This window comes from Leucopleurus acutus, assembly GCF_964270905.1.
Source record: "Leucopleurus acutus genome assembly, chromosome: 14".
In the NCBI taxonomy this organism is placed as follows: domain Eukaryota; kingdom Metazoa; phylum Chordata; class Mammalia; order Artiodactyla; family Delphinidae; genus Leucopleurus; species Leucopleurus acutus.
In genome coordinates, this window is record NC_139156.1 from 59,242,158 (window position 1) to 59,266,561 (window position 24,404).

The window sequence follows — 24,404 nt, forward strand, 5'->3', positions numbered from 1 at the left end:
CAACTGGTTCTTTGCTCTGGAATATAAACTTTCTTAATGAGTTTAAGATACTGGTCTGGGCCCTTGAAATTGCCTCAAATGTTTAATGGTAGGGCTCTAGTGTGAGGGGAGCCTGGAATCACCTAACAACTTCCTTCTGGAGTGGTTTTGATTAGTGCATCTCCTGTTCCCACTATCTAGGAGCCTCATAAATATTAATTCAATTCACAAGGGACTAATAAAAGACACCGTCTTTGTCCTCAGAAGATAGGGAGGACGGCACATCAGGCGGAGAGGCTGCCCCTGGCCTCCCAGTTTCGAGCCCTTCTTTGCCGCCCACCACTGAAGGGGCTTCGGGATTCCTCAGGACGGCTTCAACTTCCCAAATGGCTTGAGAGAGCCCAGAAGGAACTGTGATAAAACTGGCTGGTGCACCCGAAGAGAGCGTCTTCTCGCAGGTGGGGCGGCGAGGCGGGGCGGAAGGGAAAGCCGGAGCAGCGGCACCGACAGCCGCCTGGACTGGCCCTGTCGGCACCGCCCCCTGCGATCCTAACGGCCTCGGGCGGCGGCCCTCGGCGCCCCGCCCTTCCCGGGCCCGCCCCCGGCTCCATCTTGCCCGAGATCAGTTTGGGACGAGACGCTGCTCCACCGGGTCAGGTGAGGAACGGCGTACCCTACCGTTGCCACCCCTCGTCCCCCTCGGTCGCCTCGCCCCGGCCTGCTCTGAGGCCTGCCAGCCGGGAGAGGGCGGGGCCCCGCGTGTGTCCCCGAGCAGGGGGGCGCTGGAGGAGCCTGTGGGCCCCGGGAGTGGCCGGCGACTCGGTGTGCGCGTTTTGGGACCCGGGCTGCCTGGTGGGGGCGTTCGGGCGGAGCGCATTAGGGCGGGATCGGCGAGGCGGCCGGGCAACGGGAAGTCTTGTTCGCCAGTCGTCTGTGCCCCTTGGCTGTCCGGAGGTCCGAGGGAGCTCACTGCCCGAGGGGCCTCCCGCGCAGGCAGGTGGACCACAGGTGGAGGGGTTGAGGCCAGAGGATGGCCCTGCTGAAACGACCCCAAGGAGGGCTGAGTAGGAAAACCGGTGAGCAGCACCGAAAGCTAGGTCCGGCTGGTGACTAGACTTCCTGGTGACACAGCAAATTTAGGGAAACTTGGGACGTTTGTACTTGCTTAGTGAACCTAGGACAGAATGCGGAAGCCTAAAACTGTACACTGGTTCAGGTTTATAATTCTTGGGAACTATTCAGGGAAGTGGCATTCCAGATTTGATTCCTAGTACCTTAGCAGCAGCAAACGTGCTGATTTGAGCCCAACCTGTGTGAACAATTCTACAGAAGATGGCTGATGTCTACCATAAAGTGACAGAAGTGAAAAGAAGTCGTCCAACTGCCTTTAAACTCTCTAATTTCTGCCAGCTGGTGGGGAGCTGATCTGATAATCTGTCCTAATTAGATAATGAGTGTAATGAGTTACCTATCAGGCAGGGAAGGAGTTCAAGTACTAGATAGGGAGGTAGAAGAGAGAATTTTGACCACTGCAAAGTGAAGCCTCCTTTCAGTCCTCACTGGTGGTGACTGCCTACCCTGTCCATGCAGAGCCTAGTCGTGCCTCCTATTCTTTATTGAAGGGCCCTTGCTGACAGATTTAAATGGTCTTTCCCAATCAAGAGGCAGGTTTTGGAAAATTGTAGTATCTGCTGTTGGCCATCTTCATACACCCTTTCTATTTTGTATTTGTTTCATAAATTTGCAACAGCTGCCTCCTGTGTTCCTGGGCTTCATGCCATCTCTGAGACTTGAATAGTGAGACCCACCCCTTTTAGTAGTTGACTCACTGGGTGGAGATGGTTTGGAAAACCAAGAATGCTTTTCTAGTCTTTTAAAAGTAGTTGCTGACGGAGGATGTTGAAAAGGAAATAAAAGTTCTGGTTCACTGGTATAGTCTGATTATTCCTTGGGCAAAGTTGAGTAGTTTGTTGAGTCACCAAACTCGGGTTTGTTTCAACTTTTTACAAAAGCTTTTTCAATCTGCGTTTTGAATAGATGATACATGCATAATTCCAAAAGGACACTTAGCCCTTTTTTTTAGTACATTGAAAAATCTCCTTGTTATGCCCCAGCTCTCCTCTCCAGAGGCAGTGGAGTACTGTTTCCTACTTTCTTGAGTATAGTTTCAGGGATATTCTTTCTATATACAAGCAAATAAATGTAATTTTTACACATTTGGTTGCAAATTATGTAGTTTTTCATCTTGCTTTTTTCCCACTTAATATGACTTAGAGTGGTTTCACATATGAGTAAAAAGAGAGCTGCTCATTTTTAATAGTTGCCTAACACTTCATTGTATGGCTATCCATAATCTGTTTTACCTGTTCCTTATTAATGGACTTTTAGATTGTTTTTAACCGTCTTTTTTTTTTTTTTTTTTTTTTTTTTATGGCCATGCCACTTGGCCTGCGGAATCTTAGTTCCCTGACCAGGGATTGAACCCAGCCCATGGCAGTGAAAGCACTGAGTCCTCTCCACTGAACTGCCAGGGAATTCCCAACCTTTTTCTGTCACAAATAGTGTGTAATGAATAGCTTTGAACGTATATAATTTTGCATTTGTGTAAGTATTTTTATGAGGTACATCCTGGAAATAGAATTGCATTCTAGTCTTTTATATAATTATACTTCAAAATGTACCCAGATTCATTTTCTTAAAGTTGCTTTAAGTTTTCTCATGTACGGATAGTCTTTATCTTCATTCTGTTCGGAAACTCTTGTTGACGTAATTCCTCTAGTGCCTTTAAAGTTAATATTTAATATAGTAGCTAAAGGCTGTAGAAATAGGACTTTGTCACTGGAACAGTTCCTGAGATTTAGAAATTTAAATTGTTTTTGTAGTCTTTGGTGCTATAAAACTTGTTGCCTTTAAAATTATTATTGGGCTTCCCTGGTGGTGCAGTGGTTGAGAGTCTGCCTGCCAATGCAGGGTACACGGGTTCGTGCCCCGGTCCGGGAGGATCCCACATGCCGCGGAGTGGCTGGGCCCGTGAGCCATGGCCGCTGAGTCTGTGCATCCAGAGCTTGTGCTCCACAACGGGAGAGGCCACAACAGTGAGAGACCCGTGTACCAAAAAAATAATAATAATAATAAATAAAATAATTATTAATTTCTCCCATAAATTATTTTCAGACTTTTTCACTTTATTTTGACCCTGACCTCTTTTACCTTTGGTCCATCTGACTGTTCTTGGATGATATTGTTTCTCCTTTACTCCTTTTTTTTTTATCAACTGGGCTTGGGGAAGAAGACAGCAAAAAATGATTTAACGTCCTTTGCATCCAGGTCTTTGGATTCCAAATGACTGTTTTAAAACTGACTGGATCAGTTTTCTTATTTTCTTTCAACTTCGACTAAATATACGCCCATTCATTCTCAATTTAGCAAGTTTTTAGCTTCTATACTGTGCTTATGTCATAAGGAGCACTATAATAACTTAAATTTATTTTCTCATTTTCCTCCCCCCATCTCTGTATCAGCACCTAGGACAGTGCTTATTAAATAGTGGGCTTTTGTAAATGTTGAACTGGATTTGTTTGGGGTCCTTTATTAAAAAATTTTTTTATTGGAGTATAGTTGATTTACAATGTTGTGTTAATTTCAGGTGTATGGCAAAGTGAATCAGTTATACATATACATATGTTGACGCTTTTTTAGATTCTTTTCTCATACAGGCCATTACAGAGTATTGAGTAGAGTTTCCTGTGTTATAAAGTAGCTCCTTATTAGTTACCTGTTTTATATGTAATAGTATGTATATGTCATTGTTTGGGGTCTTGATAAAAAAGAAATACAAATCATTTGTAGCTGTATTGGGGAGACGAGCCAAAACACATATTGAAAAATTTGGCAAATTAGGTGGTAGATTCAGAAATGCCAAAATATTCTGGTATCAAAATATCATTCACAGACCAGCAGCAATAGCATCACCTGGAAGCTTAGTTAGGAATACAGAATCTTGGGCCCCATCTCAGAACTACTGAATCAGTCTGCCTGCTAGACTCTTTTGAAAGAAGGTGTGTTTTGATTAAACCCTATGACAAAATATATCTTCAAAGGCCTTAATCCTTATAGGAATTACAGAAGACATTTTTTATTGTTGTTGCAGAATGTCGTACCCGGGCTATCCCCCCACAGGCTACCCAGCTTTCCCTGGATATCCTGTAAGTATTGCCACTTATGATACTAAAATAGCTCATGTCCTTGGCACAGATCTTGTATAGAACTAGCCAGCCCATGACAGATCTTACAAATATGCTAGAGCAGGGGTCATAAATTCAAATGGCCAGAAGTACTGAGTAGAGTTCATGAGTGAAGGCAGGTGTTGTGGGGAACTACAGGGACTTGGCTCACCTGAGGAAAGGCAGCAGTTAGTCAGGTTAAGCCGCATGTGCCCATGCAGGGAGGCTGACCCAGTGTTGCTGGATAATTCCATATCTTCAAGTAAAGCCAACAATCTGGATTTTATGTGAAATTGCCCAATTTTTAAAATTGGGAAATGAATATTTTAAAATGTTAAATGCTGTATGATTCAGTACAACATGTAGGTAAACTAAATCGATCCTATGAGTCACTGGGGTTTGTTGTTGTTGTTGTTGTTGTTTTTAAGTATTTATTTATTTTTGGCTGCGTTGGGTCTTCGTTGCTGTGCGTGGACTTTCTCTAGTTGCAGAGATCAGGGGCTACTCTTTGTTGTGGTGCGTGGGCTTCTCATTATGGTGGCTTCTTTTGCTGCAGAGTGCGGGCTCTAGGCACGCCAACTTCAGTAGTTGTGGCGCACGGGCTTAGTTGCTCAGAGGCATGTGGGATCTCCCCGGACCAGGGATCGAACCCGTGTCCCCTGCATTGGCAGGTGGATTCTTAACCACTGTGCCACCAGGGAAGTCCTGAGTTACTGGTTTTTAATCTTTGTGTTAGAAGAATTAAAATAACTTAAGAGGGGGCTTAAGAGAAAGCCCTCGCACAGAAACAAAGACCCAACACAGCAAAAATAAATTAATTAATTAATAAACTCCTACCCCCAACATCTTTAAAAAAAAAAAACTTAAGAGGAGCTTGACTCATAGGTAACAAATTGCAGTGGATTAGAGGTCCCTGGATTAGTACTTCTGAGACTTTTAGTATTTAGAATGCATGTTATAAATGTGCTACCAAGTTCTGCCTTGTTGATGTCTATACTATTCTGAGGACTAACCTCATAGCTGAGGCATAAGTAAGAATTGTGTTTCAATTTTATGCTCATAAGTATGCAGGGCTTCTTTCTAACTCTGGGAGAATAGAAAGAGGGGCCTATACAGATTAATGATAATGTGTATATTCTTATGTAAAGTGAATATATAGCTCTCCTGAATTTATCATTGAAGAGATGAGAATTATGAATATGTTCCCAGGTCCCTATGTACTAAACTAGACTCTGAGCACCATTTCAGTCAATATCAGCTAATTGTTAAAACAGACAACCCTAACATCCCAATGACTTAAAGCAATAAAAACTTATTACTTGCTTACTTCAGTCTCCTGGAAGTCAGTGGTGGGGGTGGCCGGGGGAAGGGTGTGGTGGGGAGCTAGGAGGCTTTGTTCCATGTCGTCTTGCGGGTTCCCAGGCTCCTTCCATCCTCTAGTGCCTTGGTATATTGGCTCTACCATCCTCTAGTGCCTTGGAGTCCTCCACTGGATCTTCTGCTTCCAGCTGGCAGATGAAGGAAAAGAGAGGGGAAGAGAGAGCTTAGAGGATTGGGCAGAAAGTTAAGGGAACCAGGCTGGAAGTCGTGTATGTTACTTCTGTCCACATTCGTTTACCAGTATTCAGTCATATGGTCCTATTTAACTGTAACAGGGTCCTGGGAAATGTAGTCTAGTTTTGTGGCCTGGGAAAAAGTTTAGTGAACATGTAACAGTCTCTCCACACTTAGACATTGTGTGAGCTGAACTGAGGTCCAAAATGTCACACCCAGTATATGACTCAGGTCACCTTTTTTTTTTTTTTTCCCCCTGTTATGCACAGGTCCAGATGTGTTGCAAGAAAGCCATGAATTCTTCTCTTTAGGGTAGAGAGGCAAATCTTCCTATTATTTCCAGGTGCTAGGAAAATGAAGGAACTAATGAGCTTTGCTAGTTGTTCCTGAAGGCTTGAGGTTTGGAAAGAGCCTGGTTCTTACTCCCAAATAGAGAAACAGACCCTTCTTGCCTAACACAGGTAGATTTATATATAACTGAATTCTGACAAACAAGTGTCCTGAAAAACTGGTATACTGATAAACTAGTATGAGATACCAGGACTTCTAATGGGCTTTTTAATATGTAAAAGAATAAGCTAGACCTTAACAGTTATCTTTGTTTGTTTCCTTAGCTAGGTTCTATTTCTCGGCGATCACATTCATTTGAAAATTTTTCTGGTTTTTCAGCCTGCGGGTCAGGAGTCATCTTTTCCTCCTCCTGGTCAGTATTCTTATCCTAGTGGCTTTCCTCCAGTGGGAGGAGGTGCCTATCCACCAACACCAAGTAGTGGCTACCCAGGAGCTGGAGGCTACCCAGGAGCTGGAGGCTACCCTGCCCCTGGAGGCTATCCTAGTGCCCCACAGCCAGGGGGAGCTCCATCCTATCCTGGAGGTGAGTCCTGGGTTGTGGAATTAGTATAGCATTTTTTTTCTTCTCTCTTTAATCCTCTCGGTTCCTTCTTGTTTTGTACGAGGTCAGAGTTGCTCTTAGCCTACTTTCTACCTTAGACAGTAAGGACCTAGCTGGCAAGATAGAAGGATAAAGGTTCTCAGGAGGCATGAAAGCTGGGAGCAGTCTCCAAAATTCTGTTGTGAAAAGAATTAGAATAAATCTCATGGTAATAAAGGACCAATATATAATGGTTTGGTTGATAATTTGTAATCTTAAGAACTGATTAAGATATTTCATTTGGTATGATTGTGACCTTAGGACAGCTTTGTCCACAGTATGTAAAAAACCAAACCAACCAAGCAAACGAACAAAAATCTTAGCACTTTTGTATTATAAGTTATTAAGGCAGATGAATGAAGTAACCTTTTTTTTAAATTTATTTTTTAATGGGGAAGGATTTGTTGAGAAATTGAATTTAGACCAAAAGGGACTACTGCTATAGCATTAATAGTATATTTTCTTCTACTGTTTCTAAAGTTTTCACTTCAATCATGAGAACTGTCACTGTAGTTTGTTTCTTTTTTTCTCTTGTTCTTCCTCCAGGCCAAGGGTTTGGAGCCCCACCAAGTGGAGCAGGCTTTTCTGGCTATCCACAGGCACCCTCACAGTCTTATGGCGGGGGCCCATCCCAGGTCCCACTACCTGGTATGTACTAACTCTCCAGAGAAAAACAGTAGCTTGATATTTTGAATCTTGCAGTTGCTGTTGAAGGAACTTAGTAGTTTATGTTTGGGATCGTCTTTAGTAAACGTTTATACTAAATACTTCTTAGGTAGTATATGGTTTCATGAAGTGTATTAATTTGATGAAAAAGTTTAATCAGCAAGATGGTAATAAGGACCTATTTTTTCAATCAAAAAAAAATTATCTGTCCTGAAGCCAAAAAGCAAAACCTTCAGGAACTTCTCTGCTCATTAGTATAGCACAAAGAAAACAACCCCCAGAACTATGTCCTGTCATCCTTTCCAGATGGAATCAGAATTTAATCTGGTTCAAGTGTTTTGTTCTTTCTTTAGAGTATTGTTTATAAAGAAATTATGTTAAATTATTTTAAAGAAATTAGGACATGGAATATTTTAAAAGGTCCTTGTGACCAAAGTTGGTTTTTGATTCAGTAAATTATAAAACTTAAAAATTATCCTAGTGAATAAATAGTGTGAATATTCTCATATGTTTCCATATTCATAATAAATCAGTGCTGTTTTGAAAAATTAAATCAGTTAAGACCTGATTGCTGTATTTTTTCTTAATATGTAGGTGGTTTTCCTGGGGGACCGATGCCTTCTCAGTACCCTGGAGGACAAGCTCCTTACCCTAGTCAGGTATTTTTTTTTTCCCTACCATTTAAATTTAGTCTGGGTAACTGGATAATGCTAAAGAAGGGCACTACTCCTTTGCTAACATTAGAGGTTTCCATGAAGCAGAGGAGATGGTCTAAAACAGTTCACTTAAGACTTTAATCTTTGCTTCTGTTAGACTCCATGCTCTTTGGTCCACCTGCTTTTAAGTACTGTCCTGATGACTTTAATAAGACAAACATAGGTCCCTTCTCACAGGTGATGACACCCATACTCTTTTTCATAGTGATTCACTTGGACTCTTGGCGTTGGTTTTAGTTCTTTTTCCTCCTCCCTTGCTGGCAGTATAACTATGAACTCAGGTGACTGGGTGGTTGATATTTCTGGCAGTGTTTTATGAAGTATGGTTTTGTTTTCCTTTTTTACCTTTATATCTTTCCACTCTTCTTTCAGATCAATACAGAATCCTTACCTTCCTATCCTGTTTTCTCTCCTGTTTCTGTGGATTATAGCAGTGAAGTGAGTAAGGTTTTTTAATGTTCACTAATCACTAGATCTCCTATATATGCCTTCATTTGTTTCTAATTTCTCCTGTATTTGTCTCTCACCACTTCTTTGAGGGCTCATTGTATCTGTTTTTATCTTTATGTCCCTGTAGTGCTTGGCAGGGCTTTAAATACAGTAGTCAATTAATGTCTGTTAAATTGATTTTTCAGGAGTCTCAGAAGGTCTCCCGTATATCAAATCTTTGCCCTATCTCAATATAGCTCCTTATTTTAATATTAAGTTTTATTCTTTAATTGACTTGTTAATTCTTTTATATCCTATGCAAGTTACTAGGAACATAAGCAGTTTTATGTTTACCTTATCTTGATTTTCTCATTTCATATTGTCTATTCATAAAGATCTAGCATTTTAAAGCTTTTTTTAGGCTGGGATTGGTAAGGGGTTACAGAATTGGAAGAAAAACAACTTAGCCATTTTCTGGCTTCCTTTCCAGATTTGAGGAATTTTTGAGCTCCAGAGAGGCCACACAGCTAGTGAAAGTCAAAGCTGAGACTAGATCCTAGCTCTTCTGCCTCTCAGACCAGTGGTCTCTGTTATACAGTGCTACTTTGCTGATACAGTAAATGATATTCCTCCAAAGCCCATAGTAAATTGCTTTCAATCCTTTTTTAAAAAAATTGTTGATTATTAATCATATTATAAATCTGTAGTTATTCTAATCATTTGTTATGAGAATTTTTATTTTAGTTTAGTTTAAGCATGCATTTGCTTTTAAAGACACCATTTTATGACTGAATATAAAAGATTTTTAAACATAAAAACACTAAAAGTAAAACACACATACACATGCAGCTTATCTTGCATAACAATTACGACCCTAAATTGAAACCAGGAAGTTACAGAGCAGTAGATTTTGGGAGATGGAAAGTGGAATAGATGGAAGTGAAATAGACTACCTTGTGAGGGGTGAGCTCCCTGTCACTGAAAATCCCCTGATAGAAGTTGGTGTGTGTGTATGTGTGTGTGTGTGTGTGTGTGTATAGGAAGATGTAAAGAAAGTTTTTGTCTTGGGGCCAGGTGACCTCTCCTGATTGACCCAATTCTAATTCTATGGCAGTTTTTCAGCAGGAAGATTGGAATGAAATGGAAGGCAAAGGGTGGCACTTTTGGTGGCAGATAGTATGGGCTTTGCTGTACTGAGAAATCCTCTGTAGTTAGAGTTTTGACCTCAAGAATATAGACCCTGATTTCTTTGAGTTCAGTATAATGCCTGCAGAATGATAGTATTCTTGATGAAGATTCACTTCAAACTTAGACTTTCAACAAAGAATAAAACAAAACCATTTTTCCCTTCAGATGAAAAATGGAATAAGTCTTTTGGTGGTTGTTCGTTTTTAGAAACAAGAGGATGACAGAAAATGATAGTCGTCAAATAGTGCATGATGAGGGTTAGTTTCTCTTACTGTCTAGTTCAGTGTATTATAAACAGAAGCTTCTGCCCTGCTTAGGATTTTAGTGACAGTGGTTACATCAAAGAAAACTTTCATCAGTGCTTGATACATTAAGCCTCATGTAAAGGCAATATGTTGAAAAATTTTTTCTGCTTGAATATTTGCTACAAGTAGAATAATTTTAGTTTTTCCTTAAAACCAATATACAAATATTTCTTGTTAGTTCTCTGCTTACATTCCTGGCTTAGAAACTACTGAAGGATGATTGTTAGGGCTTATTGGTAGAAGAAAATGTTGGCGTGAGAGTAGAGATGAGTGGGAGGAATTACCGACCATAAAAATGTTTGTCGAAGGGTCTGGTCTCCTTCTCCCCAATCACTTTGCCCCTACAAAGGGGCATATTGGTTGGCATATTGCTGTTGCTGTATTCAATGGGTATAACTCGAAATACCGTTTCAGTTGCCTAGAAAGCAGCTGAATCATTTTATGTTTTGAAATGATGTTGATTGCATCTTTAAATGATATTTTAGAGATACTTGGTTAAATAAAATATATTATTAAAATTAAATTTAAAAAAATGTGATGGGGGGACTTCCCTGGTGGCGCAGTGGTTAAGAATCCACCTGCCAATGCAGGGAACACGGGTTTGAGCCCTGGTCCGAGAGGATCCCACATGCCACAGAGCAACCAAGCCTGTGCGCTGCAACTACTGAGCCTGCGCTCTAGAGCCCGTGAGCCACTACTTCTGAGCCCGCGTGCCACAACTGCTGAAGCCCACGTATCTAGAGCCCATGCTCCATTAACAATAGAAGTCACCGCAGTGAGAAACCTGCGCACCGCAACGAAGAGTAGCCCCTGCTCGCTGCAACTAGAGAAAGCCCGTGTGCAGCAACGAAGACCCAAAACAGCCAAAAATAAATAAATTAAAAAAAAAAATGTGAAGGGATATCATCTTGCTGTATCCCATCTCTCTTAAACCCTGATTCGAATATTTTAAGAAAACTAATGAATTGTTTCATAGCTTTGTATTTAAAATTTTTTAAACTTAATTTTGTAATAATTTCAGACTTATAAAAAAGTTGTAAAAATTGTATACAGAATTCCTGTATACATACAGTTTACTCAGATTCTTACATAAATACAGTACAGGAAATAACAGTTTTATAATACTATTACCCAACCTTTAGACTTCATCAGTTGTCCAGTAATGTCCTTCTGGTTCAGGATCAAATCCAGGATGAAACATTGCATTTGTTGTCATGTCTCTTAAGTTTCCTTTAATATGAAATAATTCTTCAGTCTTTGTTGTTAATCACCTTGATACATTGGAAGAATACTACCAGTTATTTTGTGAAATATTCCTTAATTTGTGTTTGTCTGATAAGTCCCCCTGATTAAATCTAGGTTATGCCATTTTGGCAGGAATACCACAGAAATGATGTCGTGTCCCTAGTGAATCATATCAGGAGGCACTAGTTGTTGATTTACCCCATTCCTGGTGATAATTGGTTTTGATCATTTGCTTCAGATGATGTCTGCTAGGTTTTCTGCTGTAATGTTACAAAGTATGCAAATATCTTGGTTCTCATTATACTTTTACCCACTGATTTTAGCATCCATTGATGATTCTTGCCTGAAACACTTAGTACTGTGGTCTTTGTCATATGGTGATTTTTAAATTTCTTTATAGATTTGTATTTAAAAACATATAGTCCTTGTTTTGCTTTCTGGTTTATTTCCTTATAAAATCGATGAAGAATATTGTAACTCCCAGAGTCTGTAGTCATCAATTTCATTTTCATGCTTTTCTTATTATAAAATGTTTTATGTCTAATAATCAGGGCCCGTACAGGAAATGAAGAGCTATTACCAAAAGTATATTGCTTGTTTGAAATCTCATTGGGCAAGTCTGGCTCTACCTCACTAAAGCCATTATTATATTCTTTAAATAAAACACTGCCACTCGCACTACCCAGGGATCAATCTCTTTTTTGCCCTCCTGTTCTACCAAGAAGGAAACCAAGGCATGGAAAGATTGTGACTATCTTCACAAGCTTGACTCTCTTGTTTCCTGAAAGTTTGGTGTCTGGCTGTCTTTTGGTGGGAGAAGGATAGTCTCTGTCTGTTCCAGAATGAGCCATGAAAATAAATATCCTTATCCTAAAACCTAAGTACTGGCTTCCTTGCCTAAGAGTGATGATCAGAGAAGTCTTTTTTTTCCCCCCAATATTTATTTATTTATTTTGTCACACCAGGTCTTAGTTGCAGAAGGCAGGCTTCTTAGTTTCAGCTCACTGGCTCCTTAGTTGTAGCACATGGGCTCCTTAGTTGCGACAGGTGGGCTCCTTAGTTGTGGCATTCAAACTCTTAGTTGCAGCATGCATGTGGGATCTAGTTCCCTGATGAGGGATCAAACCCGGGCCCCCTGCATTGGGAGTGTGGAGTCTTATCCACTTCGCCACCTGGGAAGTCCCATAATTGGAGAAGTCTTAAGTTGTCTTCCTGTAAGCAGAGAAACCGGAGTTGGCTTTTTTTTTTAAGTTAGTATTTTTTTTAATAAGATGTTGAACATTTTTTCATATTATTTTTCTTCCAGTTTTTTGAGACCCAATTGAAATATAACACTGTATTAGTTTTAGGTATACAACATGTTGATTTGGTATATGTATGTATTGTGAAATGATTACCACAATAACTGATTTGGATTTTATGCCTCTTGTTCTCAGCCTGCTTCGATGACTCAGGGAACTCAAGGAACAATCCAACCTGCTGCCAACTTCGATGCCATGAGAGATGCAGAAATTCTTCGTAAAGCAATGAAGGGTTTTGGTGAGGAAAACATATATTTGTCTCATTTACAATCAAATTCAAGTGATTGAATGTAGAGTAAAAATAAGCTTTATATCATAAACCAAGTTTATATGTGAGCCTGTGTGCACATCCCTCAATTTAATCTGGCACCAGACACCTTGTAAGCATCTAAAAGATGTCATCAAGGAGCACCCCACACAGACCTCATCCTTACTTAGACATGTATGGTTCTTTCAGGTACAGACGAACAGGCAATTGTAGACGTTGTGGCCAATCGTTCCAATGATCAAAGGCAAAAAATTAAAGCAGCTTTTAAGACCATGTATGGCAAGGTATGTTTTGTTTCCTTTTCAGGAGTGAGCATGAACAGTGGCCTTACGCCCTGCATTCTGTCAGGTTGGTTTCTATCTTTTTACTCGTACTGGTGAGTACAAAGAAGAGACAACTAGATTTCAGAGACCCCAGGAGAGGTGTATTCAATATTTCTTTCTTTCTTTTTTCTTAAATAAATTTATTTATTTATCTGTGGCTGCGCTGGGTCTTCGTTGCGGCACGTGGGCTTTTCATTGTGGTGGCTTCTCGTGTTGCAGAGCATGGGCTTTAGGTACACGGGCTTTAGTAGTTGTGGCTCGTGGGCTCTAGAGTGCAGGCTTGGTAGTTGTGGTGCACGGGCTTGGTTGCTTCACGGCATGTGGGATCCTCCTGGACCAGGGCTCGAACCTGTGTCCTCTGCATTGGCAGGCGGATTCTTAACCACTGCGCCACCAGGGAAGTCCCATCAATATTTATTTCTCTTAGAAGGCTTTCCAATTCTAGAGTAGTCCTTGATCTCACAGTCATACCTATTTACTATGTCTGGTAGGTGACACATGTTCAGTAAAAAGTAGATTATGACCACAATCCTGATCAGTAGCTTGGTTCTCAATCTGCTCCTTACAGTTGGATTCAAGGACTTCTTATGTAGCCCTTGATTATTTTTGGTCCCTGGTATCATCTTTCACTCCTCTCCCTCCCTCTAAACATATCTTGTATTATGACTTTATAGAACTTCTTGCCATTCCCTGCACACATACTTCTGTGTTTGGTATATGTTGTTCTCTTGTCCTGGAAAAACTTTTCCTTTTTTCCTGCATGGCAAACAAATTCTCCAGGATTTGTCTTGATTAAGCTACTTTGTGAAGTTTCTCTCATTGCTCTGGGCATAATTTGGCTGCTTCTTCCACTGTGGTCCCATAGCACTTTGTAAAACCTCTGCTGTAATTAACGTCACTGCCCGCTCCCCAAAACTGTGAGCTCCCATCAGGCAAACCATGTCATATTCATCTTTGTATTTATAGTACCAAGTACAGGAACACTAACAGATAGCCACTTAAATATTTGTTGAGTGGATGATCAGTGACTAAATCCAGCAAGATTCTGTGGCTGAAAGGTGTCATCGTTTCTTAAATATAAAGGGCAAGACTGGGTAGCATTGGTTTGCCATTTAGATAGGAATCCTAAACATTTTCCGATATCCTCTGAATCCAGTTTACTTTTCTCAGAATGGAAGTAGAGTTCCACTGGTTGGTCCCACCTCATCTTTTCTACCTTCCCTGCCCAACCCAAAATCCACTTCCTTAGTCTTAAGGCTGATTAAGTGACACAAACTCTAGTTTCTCTTAGGGTTCAACATCAGACTCACTTTTCTCGCAAAAGTATTTTCCACATTATGAATTTCTTTAGTTCACATGTGGTCTGTGCTTTGTTGTCCTGAATTTCCTCATACAGCACCTTTGAATTAAAACTAAATTCCCAGCCTATTTTCCTTACCCACAGCCACCTTTTCTCTTGACTTCTTATTAATAAAAATACTATTCCTCTAGCCTGCCTTGGAGTCTTCTTTGATCCCACACTCTTCTTTGTCAATTAATCAGTGAATATTGTTTTAGTGCCTACTGTATGCCAGGCACTGCTTTGTCCTAGCAACTGGTTATTGACTATGTCTTGTTGATCTAATCTGTAAAAGAGCTCTTTAAAAATGTGTCTTCTGTCTCCTTTTTTTTTTCCACCACTCAAGTCCAAGCCTTTATTACTTCTTACCTAAATATTCCAGTAGCCTAAATTTCATTTATAGCCTCTGTCGTCATAGTCCGTACTGCCTGTTGATACTGCCTGTTGTTGCTATATCAATGCCATTTTCTTACGTAAAAGTTTCCAGCAACTCCTCCCAACATGCAGAATCAAATCCACACTCTTTAGCTTGGTATTCAAGGTAATAATCCAAGCATGTAGTTACAACTTTGTTTTACTAATCTCTGAAAACATTACCCTCTAACAAAATTGGTTGTCTTGTTCCATTGAACAAGCTTTGCTCATTCTTGCCTCTATACTGTTGATTCTCAATCTTAGCTGAGTATCATAATCTCTTTTCAAACTTAAAAACACACGCAGAATCTCTGGGTATTCATTCTTGACATAAGTGTTGTTTGTGTTTTTTTTTTTAGAAAAATTCTGCAGATGATTTTAATGCATATAGCCAAGGCTGGGAACCACTTTTCTGTTCCTTGTTTGTGTTCTTCCTCCTTGCCTGAAATACCTTTCTTCTTTCTCTTTGCCTGCTAATTTTTACATATTCTTCAAGATCTGGACTAAAAGTTTTCTCTGAGCTCTCTAGCCCACTTTAACTTTTCCTATTTCAGCTTATTTCTGTGCTACTTACTCATCTCATGCTGGAGTACAGGCTGCTTTATATTAACTTTTTAAAAATGTTTATCTTATCTTTTCAAATAAGAACACGATGATGACAATTTCTATTTCCTCATAGAGTAAGAACAGTTTCTTATACTAAGTAAATATCTGTTTATCATTTTGTTAATTTGAATTATTCTTTGTTTCCTATACCTCTTATTTTGTACCTAGTGTGGTGGTGGAACTATAATAAATTTATTATTAAGTGTTTATTGATAGAATGAGTAAAATATATCTGCTTGAGTGTAATAAACTTAAAATAAATATTTATTCCTTAGTATATAATATTCAGAACAGCAATTGAGGCTTTCATATAGCAATTCAATTCCATTTTTTCATATTGTCCTTAAAAAATTTAAGCAAAACAAAATTTGGAGAGCACATATACTTAGTTTGTATTTGTAATTTAACAGGATTTAATCAAAGATCTTAAGTCAGAGTTAAGTGGAAATATGGAAGAACTGATCCTTGCCCTGTTCATGCCACCTACGTATTATGATGCCTGGAGTTTACAGAATGCAATGAAGGTACTATATGGCATTTACTTTGAGTATTTTATCCTATTTCAAATGTAAAGCCCCATAAATTTTGGCAGTTCTGAATTTATAGTGACAGCTAAATCAGTACATTATTTTATATCATCTGAATATATAGAGCTTTTCAGGTCTGGAGGCCAAAGAAATATTTGATGGAACAGTAAGATTTAACTACTTTCAGAAATTTCATGATTTGTTGTATAATTCTCCCTTTCTTCACTTCACATAGGGAGTAGGAACTCAGGAACGTGTATTGATTGAAATTTTATGCACAAGAACAAATCAGGAAATCAGAGAAATTGTCAGATGTTATCAATCAGAATTTGGACGAGACCTTGAAAAGGACATTAGGTCAGATACATCAGGGCATTTTGAACGTTTACTTGTATCCATGTGCCAGGTGAGTATAGCATGAAAGTTTGGGTGTTGGTGGAGGGAACATTTTTTACTGCCTATTGCCGGTGGCCATTCTTTATTCCTTTTAATATTTAGCCCCCTTGGAATCTTGACATCTTTAAGAGGGACAATGCAGAATCCACTGTACAGGTTTCTTTGTAGTCACTACTGAAATTTATTTCTGCAAATCTGGCCTTTGTAAGGAATCAGAAATTAACCTCTTTAAGGTTGTATGAAATCAGAAATCAACTTGAGGCTCTGTGTCTTAGAATGGCGATGAATCTGTACTTTTGAGCTTAGCACTGTACTGCCAGTTAAGTCGGACCATCAACTGAAGGTATGTAGGTCCGCCGTGCAAGTGCTACAAGAGTGAGGACTGTGAGGAGAGCCAGAAATGCAGAAAATGTTTCAGCGTTCACAGTACTTAGTACTGTGGGTACTGTGCTTAGTACCCTCCTTGTTCTGATTCCCCAAATGTGCTGGAAAAGTGGTAGAAAATTCTCCAAATAGGGTATTTGGAATGATACTACAAATACACTTAGAATGAGATAATCAGGGTATATTTGAAAGAGATGAGGCAAAATACTAGCACACTGATTCAGTATCAGGAGTTGTTGGCTATCCTGCTAGTGCACAGGTTGGACAGTCTTGAAGATTCTAAAAGTAGAGGAGAGGCTCTTCACAGCAAAGGGAGGTAGTTGCAGAAAAGACAGTGTGCCAAAGTGCATGGGTATGGAAATGAGAAAAGAAAGCAAATGGATGGGAGGACATTGAATTTACCCACAACAGAGTAACAGAGCAGGGGAGTAGGTTAGCATGAAAAGAAAATCAGGACCAGAGAGTTAATGCTAAAAAATGATTATTAAGACTTTAATGAGGTGCTGAATATTTCTTTATGCAGGGTTCAAGGCCCAGCCATCTTTCAAAGTAAAGGTCCCTATTCCAGGGAGTGGCTTCCTAGGAAAATGGGACTGCATTGTGTGCTTGAATCCAAAGGCAATCATCTGGGGAGTTGTTCCTGAGCTCCTTTGCCTGTGCTGTGTTCAGTAGCCCATTTAGAATATGCTTCTACACATGCCTTGTGCCCAGTGCTCTTCAGGAGACAGTTTCTCACCTTCAAGGAACACCTTTCCATTTTGTTGCTCAGACAGACACTGAGACTCCAGAGGGCAGCCTTTCCTTTGTTTGGGTTTGTGTTTCTATTGATATTTTTGAGAGAAACCAACTACCCATCTAAGCTTTACTCTTGTTCAGGCCCAGGCCCTCCCTCTCTTCTTCCCAGTGAAGAGTTTGGTCTATAAATTGGTACAGGCTAGCAGTACTTGAGTTATTTATAACTTCTTCTAAAAGGCTCACATGTCATTTTCATGTATACATTCATAATAAATACTTGTATATTAAGATTACACTTGGATGAATGAAAGGACGTTCATGAAACCTCCATATTATATACTCCCTCCTTTGACTTAAATTCCTTGAGGGGAGGGGCCCTGTCTTTCTTGTGTCCCCACCACTTAGCACATCCTGTTGTTTCTGTTCCTCTGGAGAACCCTGACTAATACAGCCTGGTACAAAGCAAGTGCTCCATACCTTACAGTTATATGGATGAATACAAAGCGGAACTCAGTATAATGCATATTGATCTTAAATCCCAGCTAAGCAGACTCATAATTTATTTGAGTGGTAGTTTATATCTCCTATTAGAGGAGGTCCTCAGCGTGGCTCAGTAGTCGCTTCATCATGAGAAATCTAAAGTTACTTCAGACCCTGGAGTTCAGGGATATCCAGCCTCCAGGAAACCTCAGTGCTTCTCTCTCCGAACTGAACAGGGGACGGTGCTTATTGGCTCAGAACATGAACCGATAGAAGTAGACCCTATCACAAGAGAAGTGAAAAATGAAATTCCTTTGGTGGCAGAAGGCTTTCTCCCGGAGGATAGAAGTGGCTGCATTGTTAGTGTTCAGGACTTGCTAGATCACGAGTGTGTGTGTGTGGCCACAGCCTCTGGAGGTGTCATACTTTGCAGTCTCAACACACACCATTCTGTTTCTCCTGGCCCAATTACCACCCTTCAAGCCACCTCCTCAGAGAAGCATTCTTGGACTCTCCTGGGCCATTTGTCATTCCCTGCTCTGAGCCCGCACTTAATTCCCAGAGACCTCAGTTATAACCCTAATCTCATTGTGGAGGCATCTTTTATCTCCTTAATGGGAGGAATGGAGTGGCCATAGTCACTTCCAGTCCTTGTGGTTTCTATCATGCCTAGTCTCTTAATACCTGTTAATAAATGTTTATTGAATAAAAACAAAAACAAAACCCCCAAAACTTCTAAACCAAGGACCAAACCCTGAAGAGTAACTTTTTTAAGAACCCCTTTCTCTTGGTGTACCAAGAGAAAGCTTTTTAAAGTGAATGTTAATAAAATTTTCCATACTTTCAAAAATAAAACGTGTGTGTGATTTTTCATGGAAACCTTTTCTGATTTAATTTAGCTCTCAAAGCCCTGAAAACCTCTCATTTTAATATAACCTCATTAAACCATGGTCATATAAAATCCAAAGTTGGCAGTGTAATAAAGTACTAGTTACACTAGTATAGTTTCTTTGGAAATGAAAGATAAGTGTGACAAACTTTATGCATTAATTTTTAGTAAATTGTTCCTTTAAATCCAGAAGTGACTAGATTGGAAAAACTTTTTTTTTTCTGTTACAATTTTATTTTACTTTTTTGTCACATGGCATGCAGGATCTTTGTTCCCTGAGCAGGGATCGAACCCGTGTCCCTGTCATAGGGACCTGTCCCCTGCAGTGGAAGTGCAGAGTCTTAACCACCAGACCACCAGGAAGTCCCAGAAAAAAAATTTTTTTTTTTTAATAGAACTTGTATCACCTTCTTCTAATTCCTGCCTTCCTCTTTTGCAGGGAAATCGCGATGAGAACCAGAATGTTAACCACCAGCTGGCTCAGGAAGATGCTCAGCGTCTCTATCAGGCTGGTGAGGGGAAATTAGGGACAGATGAATCTTGCTTTAACATGATTCTTGCCACAAGAAGCTTTCCTCAGCTGAAAGCTACCATGGAGGCCTATTGCAGGGTATGAGCTTTTCTTTTGAAGATTTGGCTTCTATTTTAAGGTGTGAAAATATTTTAACCACTACACTTTTTGTTTACAGGTGGCTAATCGAGATTTGTTAAGCAGTGTCGGCCGTGAGTTTTCTGGAAGTGTTGAAAGTGGTTTGAAGACCATCTGTAAGATACTTTAGTGTTTTGCTTTGTTTTGTTTGTAAATGAGTGAGGCTTTGAATAATTGTTCCCATTAAGTGGTGATTATTAATATAGCCTCCCTGGAATCTGCTTAGGCAGAGGCCAAGCTAACCCTCTGTTTTTATATGCAATTCTCTATGAATGGTTGGTGGTGTGATCAAATAGGATTGTTTTGAAATTATTTGGTCTTTATTCTCTATGCCCTTCTTGAGGACTATACAAAAATATATGATAGATTGTAGCATTTCCATTAAGGTGAATAGGAAAGCCCTAAGGAACTACGGAGTGCCACCACACAAAGCGTCATTTTGAGCTCTCCAAAATACCTTTCAAGTACTTAGCCCAATGAGACCCTTTTCCATTTGGAAATTAAAAACCCAGTTTTTGGCGTCCTGACATTCAGATGTTTAATGAAATGGAAATTTCATTCTCATGGAGAATATAATACTAAAGAGACTATTAGTAACACATTGATATTAGCAATTGAATATCTTACAAATACTACTATAGTAATTGTAGCTAATGTAATGATGTATAGTTAGTACATCTCTACCATCTGCAGGAAGAGACTTTGCTAATTTAATTTTCCTAAGAGAAAACATGTCAGATTTCTTATTATCATTCTCAAATCTTTGCTCAAATCTGTGATTTCTTTTTTTATATTGGAGTGTATCTTACATCCTTCTCTCAGTCAAATGATATATTTGACATCTAGAATTCAGATTTTAGTCATTATTCCTTTTAAGTAAGATATTACCAGGGCACAGTTGCTACAGATTTTCTCACTTTAAGGGGGAAAATGTTAAGAAGCTAATGACTGCATCTATGGAGAGAAAATGGGATTTTTTGGCCAGAGGGAATCTTGTAGAATTGAAGGTAGCCTGTCTGATGCTGCTGGAAAGAAAGGTGGAGGCTGAGAAAAGTCAAGGGGAGAATATCTTCAGCTCACCTCAGATTTCTGAGATGATTACATAGAAAATGATCAAAAGCATCTAGAAGTGATAGATGGTGTGTGCACACCTTTTTCAAGTCATTTCACGTCTGAAGCGTCTCTCACTTGCAGTGCAGTGTGCCCTGAACCGCCCTGCCTTCTTCGCTGAGAGGCTGTACCATTCTATGAAAGGTGCCGGCACAGATGACTCCACCCTGGTCAGGATTGTGGTCACTCGAAGTGAGGTGAGGCTTTCTCTGTTTGTCTGATCTTACTTGATTTTGAATGTTGATCCTTTTTTCTTAGCAATATTAAACACATTTTTTTCTTCTAGTTTTATTGAGATATAATTGACACTGTATAAGTTTATAATCGGCACTGTATAAGTTTAAGGTATACAGCATAGTGATTTGACTTATATACATCATGAATATTTTCACAGTAAGTTTAGTGAACATCCATCATCTCATATAGATACAAGATTAAAGGAAGATGTTTTCCCTTGTGAAGAGAACTTTTAGGATGTACTCTCAACAACTTTCATATGTAATGTAAAGCAGTGTTAATTATATTTATCTCGTTGTACATTACATACCTAGTACTTACTTATCTTATAACTGCAAGTTTATACCTTTTGACTGTCTTTCTCCAATCTTCCCTGTCCAACCCCTCACCTCTGGTAACCACAAATCCGATCTCTTTTTGTATGAGTTTGTTCATTTTTGAAGTATAATTGGCCTATAACACTATGCTTATTTCTGTTATACAACATAGTGATTCGATATTTCTATACATTTCAAAAGGATCCCCATGATAAGTCTAGTTATGACATGTCACCTTACAAAGATATTGCGTAGTTATTGACTATATTCCCCACACTGTACATTTCATACCTGTGACTTACTTATTTTGCAACTGGAAGTTTGTACCTCTTACTCTCCCTCACCTATTTCTTTCCTTCCCCCAACCCCCTCCCTTCTGGCAATTACCTGTTTGTTCATTGTGTCTATAACTGTTTCTGTTTTGTTATGTTCGTTCATTTGTTTTTTTACATTCCACATATAAGTAAAATTGTACAGTATTTGTCTTTCTCTGTCTGACTTAGAATGTTAATTTCTTAGAAGTTCCTTAGTTGGTTGTCAATCCCTCAGGACTGACATTAAGAAAGGGCTCTCTTTCTCACGGCTGGTAGCGATTGTATAAAGCACAGGCTTGCTTAAGTGAAACAGACCGCCAGGGAACTCCAGATGTTTATTTTTTGGTTTTCATTTTGCTTATGTAAAAAACTGTATGAGGGAGTTCCCTAGTGGTCTAGTGGTTAGGATTTGGCACTTTCACTGCCATGGCCTGGGTTCAGTCTCTGGTCGGGGAACTGAGATCCTGAAAGCCACGAGGTGTGGGGGGGATGTATGAAAGACCTATGCAGATTAATCCCATTGGACATAAAAATTCTTAAAATTTAGCATACACTTAATTATGAAATAACTGTAAAAAATTTTATATTTATCTTTTTACCTAAATATAGCCTCAGATGTATTCCTTTCTTTGACTTTGTTTATTTAGTGGACTTCTTTTTAATCAAAAGAAAACATATGCTATGAAATTATATGAAAGAAGGTAAATCATTTTTTAAAAGAGAACCGTAATACAGTATTTGGAAAAACCTTCTTGTGTATTTGTTTTTAGACTTTAATTTTCTAAGCAGGATCCCTTTTTCTTTAATTATAATAAAATATACGTAACACAAGATTCCCATTATAATCATTTTTAAGTGTACAGTTCAGTGACATTAAGTACATTCACATTGTTGTGCAACCATCACCACCAAAACTTTTTCACCTTACAAAACTGAAAACTCATTAAACAATAATTCACCATTCTCCTTGCTCCCCAACTCCTGGCAACCACCATTCTGCTTTCTGTCCTATGTATTTGACTACTCTAGATACTTCATATAAGTGGAATCATACAGTATTTGTCCTTTTTAACATCTTCAAGGTTCATCCACATTGTAGCATGTGTCAGGATTTCCTTCTTTTCTAAGGCTGAATAATGTTCCATCGTATGCATACACAACTTTTTGTTTATTCATTCATCCGTCAATGGACACTTGGGTTGCTTCCACTTTTTGGCTGTTATGATTAATGTTGCTGTGAACATGGGTGTACAAATTTTGAGTCTCTGCTTTCACTTTTGTGTATACCCAGAAGTGGAATGGCTGTATTATATGGTAATTCTGTTTTTATTTTATTTTTTTGAGGAATTACCATACCGTTTTCCCGTGGCAGCACCAGTTTACATTCCTACCAGCAATGTACAAGAGTTCCAACTTCTCCACATCCTTGCCAACACTTGTTATTTTCTGTGTTTTTGATAATAGCCATTCTATCAAATGGTTTTTAAATGACTAATATATTTGGAATAGTAGATGAAACTAGTATCACCCTTATTCAATATCTTTACAGAACAGTGAATCAGACATTCACTGGGTGACACTAGTACTGGTATGAATGCTAGCTATAAAATGCCAGTCATCTGGTGTTTTTTCCCCTCTGCTTTGGTTATAATTAGGATATTTTCACTATTAAAGAATAATTCTAATATCAGTTTTCTTTAACAGCTGTTTTCTAATATCAAAAATATCATGTCTTGCATGCAGATTGATCTTGTACAAATAAAACAGATGTTCAGTCAGATGTATCAGAAGACCCTGAGCAAAAGGATTGCAAGTGATACGAGTGGAGATTACCGAAGGCTTCTTCTGGCCATTGTGGGCCAGTAGGAGAGATTTTTTTAAATGAGTGAAGCTATTCAGAGCTTATCCTTCAAAGCAATGACTGACCTGCATGCAGCAACATCAATCCTCACCTAACCAAAAGAGCTTTGTACTAAAGACTGTGTCAGGGTATTGTGCTTGGTTTGCACATGTGGTTATTGCCTTAATTCCAATGTTATTTTTTTCTCTATATACGATCAAGTAAAGCCATATCACAATGATGAAGTAATAATGCAATGTTTGTAAAGCATAATTCTCACTGCTCTTATTCTAAATAGGATACCAAACTGAATAAAAGTCACAACAGTCTGTAATTCTGTGTAATAATATTGAATAAAAAATTCAGTATTGAATAAATTTGAATAAATATTGAATTTAAAAAAAACCCTTGCCTTCCATTGGACAGTTATAGTTGGTAATATGTCAAAACTGTATTATTTTTTTAAAAAATTCAGCTCTTTTGACCTAGAAGAGCAATTTGCATCTTACTTTACATAAATAGGTATTCTATATTTATAAACACTAAACTTCCCACATAGAAAATAGTTTAGTATTGCCTGTAATAACTTTTAAAAGAGGGATTATGTGTTTATGTGCATAAAATATATAGCCTACTTTTACGTCTACTGAGACTGCCTAGAGATCTTTATTGGCCCTTGATTTTTTAAAAAAATTTATGAAAGACTTTAATTTTAGTTGCAATTTAATCATGATTCAAGACAGTGAAGCTTGACACATAAGAGGTGCTGAATTAATGAATAAACGAGGCTTAAATCATCTTCCTGGGAGACTAAATACTAGCTCTTTGGAGAGGTAGTTCAGGGAGTCAGTGATTTCAAACCTGGCTTTATTCCCAGTACTGAGCAATTACTTATCGAGTATGTTGAGCATTACAGTAGGTTAGGGAAAGTATCAATACAAATGAAGGAGGTTTGTAATCTAGTGGGGGGTTCTAAACAAAAATTAGGATACAAGGAAATTGTAAATGTTAGATTATAAATTCTGCTGAAGGTAATAAC

At 38.9% G+C, this 24,404-nt stretch overlaps 1 protein-coding gene across 1 annotated transcript; it reads left to right on the top strand.

Moving 5' to 3' along the window:
• Nucleotides 1-575: 575 nt before the first annotated feature.
• On the top strand, nucleotides 576-23,955 carry ANXA7 (annexin A7). The gene is made up of 13 exons (XM_082854094.1): nucleotides 576-636; nucleotides 4,130-4,184; nucleotides 6,426-6,630; nucleotides 7,234-7,335; nucleotides 7,948-8,012; nucleotides 12,673-12,775; nucleotides 12,995-13,089; nucleotides 15,898-16,011; nucleotides 16,250-16,420; nucleotides 19,338-19,508; nucleotides 19,588-19,663; nucleotides 20,742-20,854; nucleotides 23,269-23,955. The coding sequence occupies exons 2-13, from the start codon at nucleotides 4,131-4,133 to the stop codon at nucleotides 23,389-23,391; spliced, it is 1,392 nt and encodes a 463-aa protein (XP_082710220.1). The 5' UTR covers nucleotides 576-636; nucleotide 4,130; the 3' UTR covers nucleotides 23,392-23,955.
• The last annotated feature ends 449 nt before the right edge of the window (nucleotides 23,956-24,404 follow it).

Coding starts and splice junctions, on each gene's coding strand:
- ANXA7 (XM_082854094.1), top strand. CDS start 4,131: ATGTCGTACCCGGGCTATCCCCCCACAGGCTACCCAGCTTTCCCTGGA. Junction 19,509..19,587: donor CCATGGAGGCCTATTGCAGG/GTATGAGCTTTT, acceptor TTTTGTTTACAG/GTGGCTAATCGAGATTTGTT. Junction 20,855..23,268: donor TTGTGGTCACTCGAAGTGAG/GTGAGGCTTTCT, acceptor TCTTGCATGCAG/ATTGATCTTGTACAAATAAA.